Here is an 18,443-nt window from a genome sequence, read left to right on the forward strand (position 1 = left end):
AATATCAGGGATGTCCAATAGGGCAAAGAACAGAATGTTAAAGTGGTTCTCGAGGTTTTTTTACCTTCATGTATTCTATGTGTTAAGGTAAAAAAACCTTCTCTGTGCAACAGCCCTCCCTAATACTGAGCCCTATTGCTTCTCTGTACAAAGCCATTACACAGAACAGGTAAATATGTATTGTAATAAAAAAAAAAAAAAGCCTTTTTATTCCTTTAAATGTAGAGTACCGTACCATTTTCTACCAACATTGCTTGGTACTATTATAAAGTCAGCAAGGTAATTTCTTATTGGTTACCATCAGCACTTTGCTTCATGTACATTCTATTGTATAAGGCCTTTTTCTCCTTTTGCTTTTTTCTCCTCCCTTTTTTTTTGTTCCCCCCCCCCCCCCCTTTCTTCTTTTCTCTTTTTTATTTTTTTATTTTTTTTTATTTTTTTTTATTTTATGTTCAAGTATTTCTTGTTAATTTTAATATAGTATCTTTATAGCTTTGATGCAAGCATTTAATTTCTGTCTTTACAGAAGTCAGTGGACCTTTCAAAGGATGATTTATTGGGTGATTTATTGCAAGATTTAAAATCCCAGGTAAGTTTACGAATTATCTCCCCTCTTAGCCACTAGTGTCTCCTTTATGTATGTGTTGGATGTGTGCTAGCTGCTATGGTTTGGGAATTCTTCACACTATGCAAGCCTGCCACGTTGGATACAGCCTCTGATCTGCTTCTGCTGGGATTCTGAGAGCTCTGAACATGGAAGTGAGTGAATCGGTGTTTGAGAGAGCTTCAGGGTTCACTCAGCCTAGAGGAGATATGTGAACGTCACAAATCTCCTTCAATCTCACTGAAGTACTCTTGGGGACTCAGAAGAGGAACATGAATCCTGGAAACAGCCTTTGTAGAGCTTTTTAATAGACTACCACCATAAGAACAGCAGGGGAACTGCCTGGAATTTGAGGCCTAGGTAGAACACATTGTTGGATGGAACTGATGCTCCTCTATACACCCATGTATTAAGTAACGGTTGAAATATATATATATTTTTTTCTTTATGTGGAAATTGCATAAAATATTAAGATCAATAAAACAAAATCTAAAAATTAAACTGTTTTAAATTGTTATACAAATATAGATTTGAAATTAAATTATTTTTTGGCTTTAATGTGTTGAGCAGATTTCTGCCAATCACAGGCTGAGTCATGCCCCTCCAGCCTGTGTTTTAAAACATCAGGAAGATGAAGTCTACATGTAAAATCCTGCCCTCCTTGTGTTTAGCTGGTTAGTGGACATGAGGGAGGGAGTTGGACTGTAATTTACAACTGTGTATACACCCAAATGTTTGACTCTATAGTCACATGGGCTGCTCAAATGTGATGGGGGAGGAAATGCTGATGGTAGAAATACACTGAGAACTGAGCATGTGCACTAGTTACCAACAGCTGCCCTGCAAATTCCCCAACTGCAGTGGGGATATTTTTCAATATATTTTTTTACTAATTCACTTTTTTCATTCTTATTCACTATTTTTAGCGCTATCTCCTCTATCAGCTACCTCCGCCTGGGCTCCGGGCTCTCTCTCCGCCTGGGCTCCGGGCTCTCTCTCCGCCTGGGCTCCGGGCTCTCTCTCCGCCTGGGGCTCTCTCTCCGCCTGGGGCTCTCTCTCCGCCTGGGGCTCTCTCTCCGCCTGGGGCTCTCTCTCCGCCTGGGGCTCTCTCTCCGCCTGGGGCTCTCTCTCCGCCCGGGGCTCTCTCTCCGCCCGGGGCTCTCTCTCCGCCCGGGGCTCTCTGGGGCCTCTCGCGAATCATCTTAGGGCCAACTCCAAATGCCTCCAATGTGTTCTGCATAAATCCCCAGTCTACTCTGTCAAACGCTTTTTCGGCGTCTATAGACAGTAGCAGTCCTGGGGATTTACCATCTTCTCTTTTTTACTAGTAAAAAAGTTCTATTGCCATTATCTCTACTTTCCCTGCCTGGGATGAAGCCCACTTGGTCAGTGTGCACTAAGTCGTTCACTACTGTCTTCATTCTGTCTGCTAGTATCTTCACGGACAACTACATGTCGGCATTCAATAGGGAAATGGGCCGACAGCTTTAACACAATGAGGGATCCTTTCCTTTCTTTTGGATGATGGGGCCTCTCTCTCCGTCTGGGCAGACAGGCTCTTTATTGCAGAAGAGACATGCAATGTCTCTTCTGCAATAAAAGAAACACACCTGTCTGTGTACAGTCATCTTTGGAATGTACAGCTTAACCACTTAACCTCCGGAAGTTTCACCCCCATATTGGCCAGGGCGTTTTTTGCTATTCAGGAGTGTGCTACTTCAACTGGCAATTGCGCAGACTTGCAACACTGTATGCAAATGAATTAATCAATTTTTTTCACTCCAAATAGAGATTTATTTTGGTAATATTTGCTTTTTCTATTTTTTATGATATAAGTGAGAAAAGACAGTTTTGAAATTTGATCAGGGATTTTTTTTTGTTTACACTTTACTGTTACAATTATCTTCATTGTAAAAGCAGTTTACAGCTGTCGTGAATGGGTTAACTTTTCACGACAGGTGTGATCACTAGGGATCTGTGATTGGCTACAGAGTGGTGTTTGGCCCACGTACCATGTGATAGCTGTGGGCCAATCACAGCATAGGCAACACAGTTGTTATGAATTCATTCATAACCGCTTTGTTGGTAGTGTGGTTACGAGTACTGGAGTTGGCAATCTGTTGTCTGCCGGAGGGGGAAGGCACGCTGTCCAGACCCTAAACCTGGTGCAGGCACATGACTTGCATGATTATGCCTGCACTTGTTGCCCCACCGCAGTATATGGAGAATGAAAAGGGTTGCAGTTTGTTACCCGGTAGAAAATGATGGTGACAACAAGGGACGTTGGAGCACTGAAGGGATACAAGTATCGCAGAGTTTAGCTCTGTTTTTAAAGGTAGTTTTTTTTGTTTTTTTTTTATTATTATTATTATTCCAGACGGGCTTGGACTCTTCTACAGCTGTAGACGTTTTGGCTTACGGGAATCGCAGTCTACATGCTGAATAGTTAACTATTTTCATCCAGACACTGCTGTATAGTCCAGGTCTTCTCATTCCATTTTGTCTTTATCCTGGTGATGCTGGAGCTCCTTGCTGCCTCACAGAATACTAGATGTGGGAAAAAAAACAAAAAATTCAGTACAATTTCTTTTTTTTTTTTTTAAACTACCAGACCTGTTTTAAATGTGTACATGTTTCAAGAATGAAATCCCCGCTGACCCTTTATGGAGTTGTGTACGTTTTTCTCCTTGGGATTACAGAGTTCAGGCTTGGGTAAATGTATTACTTTTTATTTTTAATCTAAAGCACAATTACTGTGTTTATGAAATACTGTTATGAGCTTACAGAATTATTTCACGTTTTGCTTAGTAGGAATTCGCTGACTTTTTAATAAGTTAAAAAGTCTATGAACTAACTGCAAACAAGTTTTTATTTATTTTTTCCCTTAAGTTATTTAATTATTTTAACTATTTGCTTAGCCTGCACAGATAACACCACCACCAATCGTGACCCTAAAGAAGAGGAGGCCTGCTGGTGCGCCACTCAACCCTTTTTCCATACTTGCTGCTCCTTCAGCCCCTAAGGTACCAATCAAAACTAAAAATTATAAAATGATTTATATTTAAGTGAGCTTAAAACAGTACTGAATAATAGGATGAAAATAAAATATTGGGGTTAAGTGGAATTGGTGCTGCTAGTGTAAGGTATAATCTGGTGTATCGCAGTATATACAAAAAACATGAAAATAAACAAGAAATTAGTAAAGTGCACTTTGGCACTTATTTGGATATGAAGTCTGGAGTTAATATTTTACTTGAATTTACAGTATGCATATGATGCACGATCGTTACATTATAGCACTTTGATATCTTGCACTTTGCCACTATGGATTTTTGTATGTGCACATAGCACTTTACTTTACACTACACTAGCAGCGCCAATTCCACTTACCCCCAATATTTTATTTTCATTCATTTTATCTACCTGCTGGTGGCTAGCTTTAGTGGAGGCAGTAGCTATCAATAGTCGAGTCCCTAGCGCAGACCTTTTTTTTTTTTTTTTTTTTTTTTTTTTTTTTTTCTTTACTGAATAATGGGATGCCTGGAAGTATCTGTGCTAATGTTTTTACCCCTTACAGAGCTCCTACAGGCCAAGACTCTACACTGTGTATTGTCTTCTGACAAGGTCTAAGTTGAGCCAAACCTTGACATTGCTTAGCCAAACCCTGCCATTATGCTGCCAATTGCCAGAACTTCAGTTGGCAGTAAAGATTTCAACATCTGATGGAACTTGGAGAGGTGGGCCTAAACTAGACTTGGTCAGAAGGTAAGTCCCTATTTTCAGACTGTACATATTACCCAAGGGAGTTCAGAGAAGACCATATTTTTGGATTTGAACATAGATATTGGCAAACATAACAAGGTGCCTTTTTTGCTTCAGTACTGTTCAGAAATGTGCCATGTCAGTTTGCTTTTAGGTCAGCTGATTCCGTTAAACCGTTTCTTGTTTTATAGGCCTCTGCAGCAAGTGTTAGGCAAGTGTCCAATGTGGCAAAGCAAAAACATAGATCGGTTTCTCCTTCTGAAATACCCTACAAGTTATCATCTAAAAAAGTGGAGATTAAAAAAGAACCCATTATAGAATCTGAACACAGTGGAAGTATCATTACAGGGGAAGAACCATCGAATGGTAAGTCATGCACGATCTAAGCATATTTTTTTTTTTTTTTAGTAGATAAAAGTTGGCATTAACAGTGTGCAGAAAGAGTTTACACTTCAGAATTATTGAAGGAAATGTAGCAGAAGGTTCACCCTGTTCAATAGTATATGTACTAGAATAGTTTATGTGGACTGTTCTAGACCAGTGGTTCTCAACTCCTGTCCTCAGGACCAACAGGCAAGATTTTAAGTATTATCTTGGGGGAGATGTAGACTAGAACACTGCAATCACTGATAAGCAAATTATATCACCTGTGATGTGTGTTTGTTTTTTTTTTGTTTTTTTTTAGATATCTTGCAAACCTGGCCTGTTTAGTGGGTCCTGAAGACAGGAGTTGAGAACCACTGTTCTAGACAAAAAGGGATATATTGCATCATATATTTTCTGGTGCATTCGACTTGCATTTTAGATCACTTTTTAGAGGCTTCCATGTTTGTTCACACCTCCTAAGCTGCTTCAAGCTTGTATTGCTTTTCCATTGACTTGTATAGGGACATAGAAGTTCTGATAGGAAAGAAGCCTGTGTACATAGGGCCTTAGTTTAGCTTTTTATACATACATACATACATACATACATATATATATATATATATATATATATATATATATATATATATATATATATATATATGTGGCACCCTCCTAGATAGGTGCTAGGATGTAGATCAGTCTAGTGTGGTGTGTGCTTAACAGGAGACTGATGGGTAAAACATATCAGCTTGTCTGCTTAAATCTGTTTAATGAATGTATCCCGCATGCCTCATTGTTGCTGTGATTGGCTCCTCTGTATCCTGGGAGACTTGAAAGGCTCTGGATGAACAGGAGTGACCCAATGTAGATCGGCAGCATGAATATGAATGCCTTCCCAGCCAATTACAGGAAGTGGTGCCCCCTGAACATGCTGAGTACCAGTATTTTATATTTAATGAGCACATGGGATCTGGGTCTTCCTTCAGAGAAGAGAGATCCAGTTGGGTAGATGGCTTGTCGCCTCTTCCCAGTATAGGTTGTTTTGCAGCCTCAGATGGCCCACCTGAGGGCCTGGACACTGAAACCCAGGATGTTACTGAGAGCAGACTGAGGGAGGATGTCCATGGGTCCCGTCTGGTATCGGGGAGGAAGGTGATCTGCGTCCAGGGTCTTGAGTACAAATCCCTTAGAGATCCTAAGGACTGGTGTTGCTGAATCCCCCTCTGGGTGCTAAGTCAGCTACTTGGGTGTAGGCTAAAGGGGACACCGGCTGGTGCCCTGTAGAGCAAGGTCCATTCAAGTCCTCCTACTAAGGCCTCATGCACACGAGACGCAGTTAAACGCGCGTTCAGATGCAGTTGGACAGTTTTTTCAACTGCCCCTGAACTCATTCAATGTTATCCTATGTGTCCATGCGCACAGTCTCGTTTTTTTCCGTTTTTATGCAGTTGCGTTTAATCTCGTTTTTCCAGAAGCACAAAAATGCGTTCAGAAGCAAAAATTTCCACGTTTCAGACGCAAAACGCGGCAAACCGCCGCAACCGCGTTTAGCCGCGTTTGCGTTTATATGCGTTTTTAAAGGTGACCTTTTTTTTTTTTTACATTAAAAATCTCAAAAATGATTGCAAATGATGAAAAACCATTAGAAAAATATTTTAAACAATTGCAATTGGACAATCCACAACTTGAGGCAAGTGACATGGCAGGTGGCAAGTGGACAATCCACAACTTGTGGCAAGTGACGTGGCAGGTGGCAAGTGATGTGGCAAGTGGACAATCCACAACTTGTGGCAAGTGACGTGGCAAGTGGACAATCCACAACTTGTGGCAGGTGACGCGGCAAGTGACCTGGCAGGTGACGCGGCAAGTGACCTGGCAGGTGACGTGGCAAGTGGAAAAGCAACAACTTGTGGCAGGTGACTGGCATGTGACGTGGCAAGTGGACAATCCATAACTTGTGGCAGGTGACGTGGCAAGTGACGTGGCAAGTGGACAATCCACTTGTGGCAGGGGATGTGGCAAGTGACGTGGCGAGTGGACAATCCACAACTTGTGTCAGGTGACGTGGCGAGTGGACAATCCACAACTTGTGGCAGGTGACGTGGCAGGTGACGTGGAAAGTGATGTGGCAAGTGGACAATCCACAACTTGTGGCAGGTGATGTGACAAGTGGACAATCCACATCTTGTGGCAAGTGACGTGGCAGCTGACGTGGCAAGTGACGTGGCAAGTGGACAATCCAAAACTTGTGGCAAGTGACGTGGCAAGTGGACAATCCAAAACTTGTGGCAGCTGACGTGGCAGCTGATGTGGCAAGTGGACAATCCAAAACTTGTGGCAAGTGACGTGGCAAGTGGACAATCCAAAACTTGTGGCAGGTGACGTGGCAGCTGACGTGGCAAGTGGACAATCCACAGCTTGTGGCAAGTGACATGGCAGGTGGCAAGTGATGTGGCAAGTGGACAATCCACAACTTGTGGCAGGTGATGTGGCATGTGGACAATCCCCAACTTGTGGCAAGTGGACAATCCAAAACTTGTGGCAAGTCACGTGGCAAGTGATGTGGCAGGTGATGTGGCAAGTGGACAATCCACAACTTGTGGCAGGTGCCGTGGCAAGTGACACGCTAAATACAAGTACACTGCAGCTCTCACAGCTGCTGCTACTCACTCTGGTCTCACAAAATTGCTGAAATAGTTAATTTTTGAGCTGGGGAGGGTCTATGATGTTAGCTTAACTAAACGCTTCTAGACGCAAACGCGGTAAAACGCCGCTAAATCGCGGTAAAAATCGCGGCAAAACGCGCGTTTCTAAACGCCGGTTTCAACATGTGTCCAGCAGCGTTTGCATCTGCGTCTCGTGTGCATGAAGCCTAAGACTCCATTCTATGCAGTCTGCTACACAGTTCTACTAAGAGAGCTGTGTGAATAGTTTAATTGGAGTATCCCACTATACCCTTCTCCTATTCAAGTTCCTCAACTAAGACAAAAAAAAACAAAGTCCTAGACTGTTCATTGGAGTAATGGGTAGAAGTTGTGCACCTGGCTGTGGGAAATACTGTTTTCCTGGCTGCGTGGCTGAAACAAGGCAAGATCAGGGAAAATGTCAGCAGCCCCTACTGGGGTAGCACTACATCCAAATTCTTTATTTTGGTACCAAGAATTAAAGTACAGATAAAAAAAACAAAAACAAAAAGAAGACCTAACAATCTCCATCATAAACGTGTGCTACAGAATGGTGTGTGTGTGTGTGTGTGTGTGTGTGTGTGTGTGGTGTTGTGACAATCATGCACGTAAGTCAGGGCTCGACAAACCCTGGGCGCCCGGTCGCATTTGCGACTAGAATTCGTGTCCTGGCGCCTGGGGCAACGCTGCTGGGGTATCCTGTCTCCATTTGGACCCCCACCTCCGCCGCGCAATTGCATCGGGCCGCGCCGGCCAGTAATTGAGGCCGTGGCTTTGCGGCCTTCTAAAATCTTTCGGTAGTCTGGCGCCATCTTGTGGTGGATGTAGAAATTACACCCTATTCCAATAATGCTAATCCTAATGGAGTGAAGCTCCCCTGCCTGTTTTTCACTGCCCGCCCATTTCCTTCCCAAAGTGAAGAGAAGGAAGTGATTGCGGGCGTCATCTGGCGCCTTTTGCCCAACGCTGAGTGTGGTGGCTGGTAAATGGCTTCTCATATTATATATATATATATATAATTTTATTTTTTTGTAAAAAGTAAAAAAAATTATTTTAATTAAGGGAAAAAAAAAATATTATTTGTAATCCTCCCTGCTTGACCCCTTTCACAAGGGCTGTCTGATCAGGTTCACCTGTCAGTTTTTCAGGCGGACCTGATCTAACCCTTAGCGGGGATATGAATAAGCGGGAACATGGCGGAAATAAGCACATTCTTTTGTTAACCACTTCGTGCCCGCGCTATAGACCAAAGATGTCTACAGCGCGGACACCAATTGCCGGGAGGGCGTCCCTGGACATCCTCCTGTTTACTTCCCCTCTGAACGCCGCCATGGGCGCGCATCGGGGAAGTTCTGTGTTGGCCGTGTCCCTTGGATACAGCAAATCACAGATCATGCTAAATGGCCAATCACAGCGGCCATTTAGCACTCAAGCGGTGTGTCCAATGAGAGGTGATCTCATATGTGGGGGGCTGGGGGCTATCTTCCCCTCACTCGTCTCCATGTCAGGCCAGGGACAGGTCCAGATCGCCGTCACGGACCTGGCTCCTCACTTTTTTTTAGCTGGCTCCTAGAATCCAAGCAAATTTGTCAACCCCTGACGTAAGTAACAAAAATTCAATCTTTGAAACATCATATAGTATAGTTTGCAAAGACCTGTTACGCTATACAATATAAACAGAAGAGAAGTAAGATATTAAATGGGAGAAGATGATGCACCTAAAACGTATTGCGGAATATCGTGTGAGGCAAGTTTTTCTATTTGCATAATCTCATTTATTCTGCTGAATCATTGTTTGGAAGTTGAAGTGAATGGTTTGCAAATTGCGGATATACATGAGCTGCATTTACCATATGGATCAAAACTTAATTTTTTTTATATTTTCTAAATGGTATGGTATTGTGATGGAGTTAAAAGAACTTGGGCACTACATGATCTGTACATTTTTGAGTGATGATATGGATTCGATGCAAAAACCAGTTGAGTTTTGGGTTGGGCCAAAAAAAATGGAGGCTCCAGGAGAGAGGTATTTGGGGCAAAATAACAATGGAATATCTGGGATGTACGGTGCCATCATGTTAAAGTGGAACTTTAGTCAGAAAATTAAGTCATGCTAGATTACTTCAGACTGGCCCCTTTTGCAGGTTTAGCCATGTAAAACATTAAAAATAAGTGCCTATACCAGGGGTTGACAAATTTGCTTGGAATCTAGGAGCCAGCTAAAAAAGTTAGGAGCCAGGTCCGTGACGGCAATCTGGACCTGTCCCTGGCCTGACATGGAGACGAGTGAGGGGAAGATAGCCCCCAGCCCCCCACCTGTCTCCAAGTCATTGCCCATAGCTCTTAGAGGGACATTTTGTTTTATTTTATTTTTTTCAAATGACAAATTTTTTTTAAATTGCATTTTAGTGTAAATATGAGACGTGAGGTCTCTCTGACCCCAGATCTCATATATAAGAGGACCTGTCATGCTTTTTTCTATTACAAGGGATTTTTACATTCCTTGTAATAGGAATAAAAGTGACACACATTTTTTTTAAAAGAACAGTGAAAAAAATAAAAATAAAAGTTAAAATAAGAAAAAAAAATGTTTTAAATGCGCCCTGTCTCGCCAAGCTTGCGTGCAGAAGCGAACGCATATATGAAAGCGGTGCTCAAACCACACATGTGAGGTATCGCTGCGATCGGTAGAGTAAGAGCAATAATTCTAGCCCCAGACCTCCTCTGTAACTCAAAACGTGCAACCTGTAGAATTTTTTAAACATCGCCTATGGAGATTTTAAAGGGTAAAAGTTTGAGGCCATTCCATGAGCGGGCGCAATTTTGAAGCGTGACATGTTGGGTATCGATTTACTCGGCGTAACATTATCTTTCACAATATAAAAAAAAAATTGGGCTAACTTTACTGTTGTCTTATTTTAAATTTTTTTTAATTAAATAAATTATTTTTCCCCAAAAAAGTGTGCTTGTAAGTCCGCTGTGCAAATACGGTGTGACAGACAGTATTGCAACGACCACCATTTTACTCTCTAGGGTGTTAGAATAAATAATAATAAAAAAAAAAAAAAATATATATATATATATATATATATATATATATATATATATATATATAATTAATTTTTTTTTTTTTTGTTTAGGGGTTCTAAGTAAAGGGATGGAGAAAGACTGGCAGGCAATCCCATTAGCATTGTTGGTTGTAATTCCAACGGCCACCACAAGAGGGCACCAGATTCCAGAAGGAGCCATAGGCTCACAGAAGGCCTCAAAGCCGGGGGCTCAATTACCGGCCGCCTACGGCGCGGCCCGACACGATCGCGCCGGGGGGGGGGGGGGGTCCACAGAGACAGGATACCCCCAGCTATGCTGCGCCAGGTCGCTGATTCTAGTCGCAAATGCGACCTGGCGCCCGGGTTTTGTCGAGCACTGGCCTATACTGTTTAAAATCCAGTAATGCACAGTTGCAGTTGCTCTCCATTTTTTGGTATTGTGCCGAAAATTTAAGCCATTAGAGGCCACTCTGCTGACGGCTTAAAGATTTAATGCTGCTCAGGTTCTCTGGCAGCTTCCGGCAAGAAGGAACTGAGACAATGTTGGGGACAATTTACAGCACACATTCACTTTGCTAGAATAATTAATGTGGAATGTATGTTCCTTGCTAAAGAAGATTTCTGGTAAAGTTCTGCTTTTAAGAATTTATACCCACATTTAATGGATAGAGCTAGAATCTGTTTTTGGGTGAGAGTCTGATCTTTTTTTTTTTCCAGCATTCCAGGAAAGGTGGGGAGGTGACAAGGGCCTTCTGTTAATGGCATTTGTAGGAGAGAGAGACTGCTTGGCTGGGCTGAATTTGGAGCATTCTCTTTAACCACTTCCCTACCAGCCTATAGTCCTATGACGTCTTTAGGAGCACACTGTCATCCTGGGCTGACATTGTATGATATCCTCTGCTCCTGTGGGGGGATGAGGCATGTTCCTCAGACACAGCCCATTCCAAATGGTCTCTTTACCACGTGACACACCGATTGTGTGAGGAGGAGATTGCAGTAACAGCTCGTTACTGCGTACAGTGTACACCCAATCACACTGATTGCCCCCTCCCTAATAAAGAGGACCTGTCACCCACCAGCCCATCAGAGTACCTGTCACCAGCCCATGCCGCATAGAATATACCTTGTTGTATTTGCTTTCCAAAATGGGGTAATTTTGTGGGTAGTTCCACTGTCCTGGTGCTCCAGGACCTTCAAAATTGTGATAGGAGGAAGGAATGAAATTATATGTGTAATTTATGCTCCTAGAACACCTTAACGTACTACTTCAATCTTGGATCTCCTGTATGTAGCCAGGCTATGGAAATCTTACACATGGGGTAGCGCCATACTCAGAAGTAGCGGAATGTATTTTGGGGTGTAATTTTTGCGATTATACATGCTTTGTGTTAGAAATATCATATACATTTACCACGTTTTCCGAAGACTTGTGGGAAAAAAAATGAACTGTTCAAAAGACTCATTATGCCTCATAGAATATGCATTGGGATGTTTTCTTTCCAAAATGGGGTCAGTTTGTGGGCAATTTCATTGTCCTGGTGCTCCAGGGCCTTCAAAAGTATAATAGGTCGTTGGGAAACTTTGTCTAATTTATTTTCCAGAACGCCTGACGTTGCTCCCTGCTCCATGTTGGACCTCTGGCCAGGCTGTGAAAGTCTCACACGTAGTACCTCCTTACTTGGGAGAAGTAGCAGAATGTATTTTGGGGTGTGATTTGAAGTGTGTGTATATTGTGTGTCAAAAATAACTTATGACAATTTTGTGTTTAAAAAGGAAAAAACAAAAAAATTAATTCTTAATTTTCCCAAGAATTGTTTGAGAAAATGACTACCTAAAAAAAAACTCACTATGCCTCTTACTAAATACATTGGGACTGCCTACTTTCCAAAAAGGGGTCATTTGGGGTTATTTGTACATTTCAGGACCTCAAGAGATAGACGATTGGGTGTGATCAATTTTCAATGATTTGCACCATTGATTGTAGACTCTAACTTTCACAAATATACACTTATTTGGGTTACTTTTTGACAAAGATATGTAGCAGTATAAATTCTGGCTCAAATTTATGAACAAAAATGAATTGGCAAAAATCTTTCATAGAAACTTTTTTTTTTTTCCCAAAAAATGTTTGCTTTTTTCACTTAATGTTGCAAAAAATAAACCTAGTGGTGATTAAATGCCACCAAAAGAAAGCTCTATTTGTGAAAAATGATAAAAATTTTGTTTGGGTACAGTGTTGGCTGATTGGCAATGAGAGTGCTGAAAGCTGAAAACTGGTCTGAGCAGGAAAGGGTGTACAGGTGTCCTGTATTGAAGTGTTGTTTAAAAAGCATTTCATGTTTCAATAACATTAGTGTTGCTACTCTGTGCAGGACTAGTGCCAGGATAAACCTTTCCTTTCATTTATTTCAGAAGAGGATCAAGAAATGGTTGCGTTTGACGATGGAGATTTTGATGACCCTATGGAGGAGGATATGGAAGTCAAATCCAGTGCTGGCATAACTGTGAAAGAGGAAAAGCATTCTAAAGAGGATGTGAAAGAAGTGAATGAGAAATCTTACACGTGAGTTAATAAAATATATGAATATTAAAATATTTAAAAAAAGCGTTGTCTGTGGAGGGGCGGGGGGGGGGGGGGGTCTCTGTTGCTCTAATTGGTCATATAGGTAGAATTCTTCACATCAACGATGAATGCATTTCCATCCCCATCTTGCATATGTTGATGTAGAACTATGGTCATATCTTTTACATATAGGCACACTTGGCAGCACAAGATTTTCTTACTTTTTTTTTTTTTTTTTCTTCTTCGCTGATAGGTGCCGCTGATCAGTGCCCTGGTTATCAGTGTAAATGTACAGAGCCTTGCCCATTATGGGCTCTCCTTTCCTCGCACAGACACGGCTTGTGAGGAAAGGACTGCTGATAACTAAAAGTCTGTTTTTACATGTGATCTGCTGTGATTGACCCTTTTACTGCGATCTGTGATTAGGTGTGCCCCATGGTATGCAGGTTGGTGGGATTTTGAAAGGACGTCTAAAGACGTATTAGAGAGCCGTGCTTTTAGCCATCTTTCAGCTATAGCACAGTACTGAAGTGGCTAAGGTGTTGTGCTGGTTTTTATTTTTTGGCAGCACAGTTTCAGGTTTTTTTTTTTTTTTTTCTCCAGCCTGTTCAAGTCCCAAACCCAGAGTGGCATCCACCCCAGCTTAAATCTTAACCAATTCCCACCCGGCCAATGCACATATACGGCCGGGTGGGAGCCGTCTACTTCTGATAGGACGTTCAGGAACGCCCTTCAGAAGGAGCGGGGTCGCGCGCGTGCCCGATCCCGATGTGCTCGTGTCACCCGGACACGGCGCATCTCAGATCGGCAGGAGGGCTCTGTGATTGGCCCTCCTGATCACATGACGGCCGTGTCCAATCACGGCCGTCATGTGATGTAAACAAACAGCCGCTTGCTAGGCAATCGGCTCCGCCTCTCCTCACACAGAAGTCATCGCTGAGGAGAGGAGATCGCTGCAGCCGGCTGATGATCAGTGAGTATGAGCTCTTTTTTACAGCTTTTTACTCACTGATCACCAGTCTAGTGTAAAGACACAACACACCACACAGTATAAACACAGTCCCCACATATGTCCCCAAATAACACATGTCCCTAATAATAAAAACATGTCCCCCACATATGTCCCACTAAAATCACATGTCCCAATGATTATCTGCACACATATGTACGTGATCACCTGCACACATCTGTACATGATCATTTGCGTACATATGTCCATGATCACACACAAACCAATTATTATACACTTAACGGTATTTTTTTTTACCAAAAACATGTAGCAGAATACATTTTGGCTTAAATTTATGACAAAATTTGATTTTATTGGATTTCTTTTAAAATAGAAAAAATAAAATATTGTTTTTTTTCCAAATTTCCGCTTTTTTTGCGCTTATATCGCAAAAAATAAAAAACGGAGTCGTGAATAAATACCACCAAAATAAAGCTCTATTTGTGCGAACAAAATGATAAAAATTTCATTTGGGTACAGTGTAGCATGACCGCGCAATTGTCACTGAAAGCGCTAGAGTGATGAAAGCTGAAAATTGGGCTGGGAAGGAAGGGGGCGAAAGTGCCCTGTATTGAAGTGGTTAATGCACTGGATGCCTTTAGTTAGAATTCTGCATGGAATCCACCAGGTTTGTCATTGATTCTCTTCACCAGGGAGACTTCCTCACTTCTGCTGCATCTAAGATGCGTACCTGCATGTCCTCCATGTTTCCAGGCTTTCTTACACTTTGTTGTGAGTCCCCAGCACTTGTGGCCCAGACCCCTGCAAAGCAATGTTCTATTGTTGGAAATGTCAGTTAAGTCCTTGCACAGAGATTTGAATACCACTGCCTACTATGTTCTTCCTGGTCTGTTTCCTCCCCTGAAGCTTCATTCTTATTGCAGGATTGGGACGGAGGGCCTTTCTGGTAATTTTCATTGCTCTGGATTAGCCTAGGTCGATGTGACATTCAGAACTGATAAGTCTCATGGCGTACACAATTTAGCCTCTCTTGAGATTGCGTGGATCTTCTGTTTTGAGGGCAGATTTGCCATCCTGCTTCAGGGTTGCTGACTTAAAGTATAACTAAAGGCACGGGTTTATTGCTGTCAGTCTACGTTAGGGAAATTCGCCATCTCTAATTCTCCTGTTTACCATTATCATTTAAAGTAAATCCCAAATTTGGGATTGTCCCCAGAAAAATAATGGGATAGATCTTGCAAGGGGGATTCCCCTAATTTGCAGGGATTTTCTCCCACTTGCTATAGCTTTTGAACTGGAAGTGAAGGTATATCTCCCCAATGGGACATGGCAAAAAAAAAAAAAAAAACAGGGGTTATCCATTATCTAAAACAAAAGATAAAAGGTTTTGCCTATAGTTCTACTTTTACTTTTGCGAGATGACTGTTTGAACTTGATGGCCTTGTCTTGTCAGGAGCCCTTTCTAGTTTTGCATACAAACAAAAGAATAGTGTTGAAGCCTAGGACCACCATCTTGCCAAAGGTAGTTTCTGCCCTTTACCTTAATCAGGGCATTGTTTTTTTTTTTTTGTCCTTCTCTCTGGCTGCAATTCACCAAAAGGAAATTTCCCTATATTATTTAGATGTGGTTTAGTGAGTTTACTCCTTTTACAATAATTCCCTTTTTGTTCTTCTGGATGAATGCACCTACTTCTCATTCCATCATTTCTAGGTGCCTTTTAACAGACCATCATACAAATATATGGTCTCAAGGGTCAGGTTCTAGTCTTTCATGTTATGGTGCACTCTACTAGATTTTGTGAGTGCTTTTTGGCATTGAGCAACTTTTTCCCAGATTTTACCAGACTTGTTGTATTTGGACTTCACAAAAGTGAACAACTTCTTGTGTTCCTCAATAGACAAAGTAGGATATTTGCAATAAAAATTTTCCTGGAGTCCATTGAGGGACACAGATCCCACCCCTTTGTGTTTTTATGATCATCTTCTCATTTGATTTTAATACTGAAGCCAGAAGTAGGAGGGGTTACCCTGTGCTGGCCTGCAGTTATGTTTGCTGGCGTCCAATGCTTTTGTCGAGGGCCGTATTAACAAAAGTGGCTGTTTAAGGTTGCAACTCCTCCGTTGAGGAGCTCTGGTTGTTATGGGTGGAGTTATTTACTTTTCCCACCCCTCGTTCCTTCAACCCTGCTTGGGGACGTCCCTAAGGTCAAGATGAAGATGCTGTGTCCGTCAATGAAAGACAAAATAGGATTTTTGTACTCACCGTAAAATCCTTTTTTTCTGAAGTTCATTGACGGACACAGCACCCACCCCTCCTGTTTGTACTGCTTTTGATGAACTGAGCTGCTGGACACTGTGTGAGGGCTTATAGCCAGTAAGACCACCCCCTGGGAGGTACTGTTAAGTGTTGCTAGTTTTTAAAACATTCTGCTTCGTCCTCTCCTAAAGGGGCGATAAAAGGTCAAGGCGAAAATGCTGTGTCTGTCAATTAACTTCAGAGAAGGATTTAACGTGAGTATAAAAATCCTATTTTTTCATAGAGGTAATGACAAACAAAGAAAATTCTGGTGTTAAAAAAAAAAAAAATGAAAATCTTAGATGTGTTAATTTTTAAATTTTAAAACCGAACTCCAGGCAGACCCCCCCCCCCCCCATACATTGGTTAACTGCTCGTTTTTGTCAAGAGGCGAGCAGAAAGCTGTATACTCAACGGGCCCCCCCCCCCCAAATCCAGAGGTGGACTGTTCCTAAAGTTTTCACGTCCACAGTAACTCTGTTGGCATGATGTCAGGAACAGTCCACCACACAAGACCGGCTAGACCGTGGGCGGGCAGAAGCTGTAGGGATCAGTCTTGTTTTGGGAAGATCCGAGGCTTAGGCAAGTATCTCTCCACTCTTCTGTCGCCTAGACAAAATCAAGCAGTTACCCACACTGAAAAACTCCCAGAATTCAACTCTTTAAAATGTAGCTCTGTTGGTGCCTTAAATTCTGCTCTGTTATCTCACTTTTTTCATCTATCGAATACCAGCTTGTTCATCTTTTGCTTTTACCTTTTTAACCTTTTTTAAATGTTTTTCAGAAAATAAAGCATGCTGTTTTTTACTTTTGTGACTACTTTTGTTTTCTTTTCTAAGGAAATAAAATTAATTACATTTTACATGTTGAAGATATGTGAGGTTATTTAACCCACATCAAATATATTTGTTTTTGTTTTTTCAGAAATTGTACAGCCTCCGAGTCTTGCTGGGACCAAATGGCAAATGAGGCTGAACCTGTGACAACTGAAGTTCAGTTAGACTCCAGCCTTCTTCCTTTAGTAACAGGTGAAGATGGGGATCAAGTCTTTCGATTTTATTGGTTGGATGCTTATGAAGATCATTACAACCAGCGAGGTGAGAATTTACTTATTTTTTTTTCCCTTAGTCTTCAAATACCATGAAGGCAGTCTCCAGGCAATAGTGCAATCTGAAAGTGCTGACCCAGAGGCTACTAATGGCAGACCCAGGAGGCAATTCACAATCAGATGGCATGCCCTTTACACCAAAACAGAGTGCCTACACTCTGGATGATGGAGTAACAGAGACACCTTTTGGATATTAACATTGTCAGACTGGCGGGAGGGTAGCGTTTGATGTACTAGCGGATTTTATACAAAAAAAATTTAAGCTAACACTTTTTAAAATGGTAATAAATGCTGCTTTTGTTTTTTTACCTACATGTAAGCTTATGATGAAGCTTACCTGGAGGTAAAATGAATATCTCCTTAACATACACTGTTTAGGAGCTATTCGCTTGTTTGGCAGCTGGTGATATCACTGACACATGTGCTCTAAAGGAACGTCATGCCGTTTCTTCAGAGCTCTGTGCCAAGGCCGTCACCATGGCATGCCCATTTAAGCGGCTGGAGCCCGCAAACCGGGAAGAAGACCTCTATGGTTACCAGATATGGACACATACAATCTCTCCTGATGTATTGCAATATGAATTTTTTGTTTATGTAATTATTTCTAAAAAAATGTTTAACCACTTCCCACCCAAGGTACGTCCAGGGACGTCCTTGACTTTCCCGGGGAACATCTGAATGATGCCTGAGGCCACAGACATCATTCAGATATCGGTGTTTTCAGCCGGCGATTCCCTGCACCATAAGAACGATCCCCCCGCCCCGCCCCGGTGCTTCTACCGACTCACCGCTTCCATCAGTGAGTCGGTCACAGAATCCGCCGCCCCCCCGGATAATACCATCGAGATTTCTGGTGGAACAAATCGTCCCCGGAGTCTCTATGATCGTTCGGAGGCTGGTTGCGATGTTATGACGTCACGCCCGGCCTCTGCATTCAAAATAACGGTGCCGATTTGGCTAGGAAGCCAGGATCGTTTTAAAAAAAAAAAAAATATATTATTTTAGGCTTCCCAGCCTAGAGGTGAGATATGGGGTCTTAT

The 18,443-nt window shown here is 42.1% G+C and overlaps 1 protein-coding gene across 1 annotated transcript in view; it reads left to right on the forward strand.

Annotated features, from left to right (window-relative positions):
- The window catches only part of POLA1 (DNA polymerase alpha 1, catalytic subunit), a 539,463-nt gene that overhangs the window by 60,039 nt on the left and 460,981 nt on the right, over positions 1 to 18,443 (forward strand). The window contains exons 6-10 of the mRNA XM_077480771.1: positions 527 to 589; positions 3,523 to 3,627; positions 4,558 to 4,732; positions 12,879 to 13,029; positions 17,220 to 17,392. Coding sequence (XP_077336897.1) covers positions 527 to 589; positions 3,523 to 3,627; positions 4,558 to 4,732; positions 12,879 to 13,029; positions 17,220 to 17,392 — 667 coding nt within the window. The remainder of the gene's footprint in view (positions 1 to 526; positions 590 to 3,522; positions 3,628 to 4,557; positions 4,733 to 12,878; positions 13,030 to 17,219; positions 17,393 to 18,443) is intronic.

The sequence above is a fragment of the Lithobates pipiens genome, unplaced genomic scaffold (assembly GCF_037356315.1).
Source record: "Lithobates pipiens isolate NorthernLeopardFrog02 unplaced genomic scaffold, aLitPip1_a1.2 Scaffold_16, whole genome shotgun sequence".
In the NCBI taxonomy this organism is placed as follows: domain Eukaryota; kingdom Metazoa; phylum Chordata; class Amphibia; order Anura; family Ranidae; genus Lithobates; species Lithobates pipiens.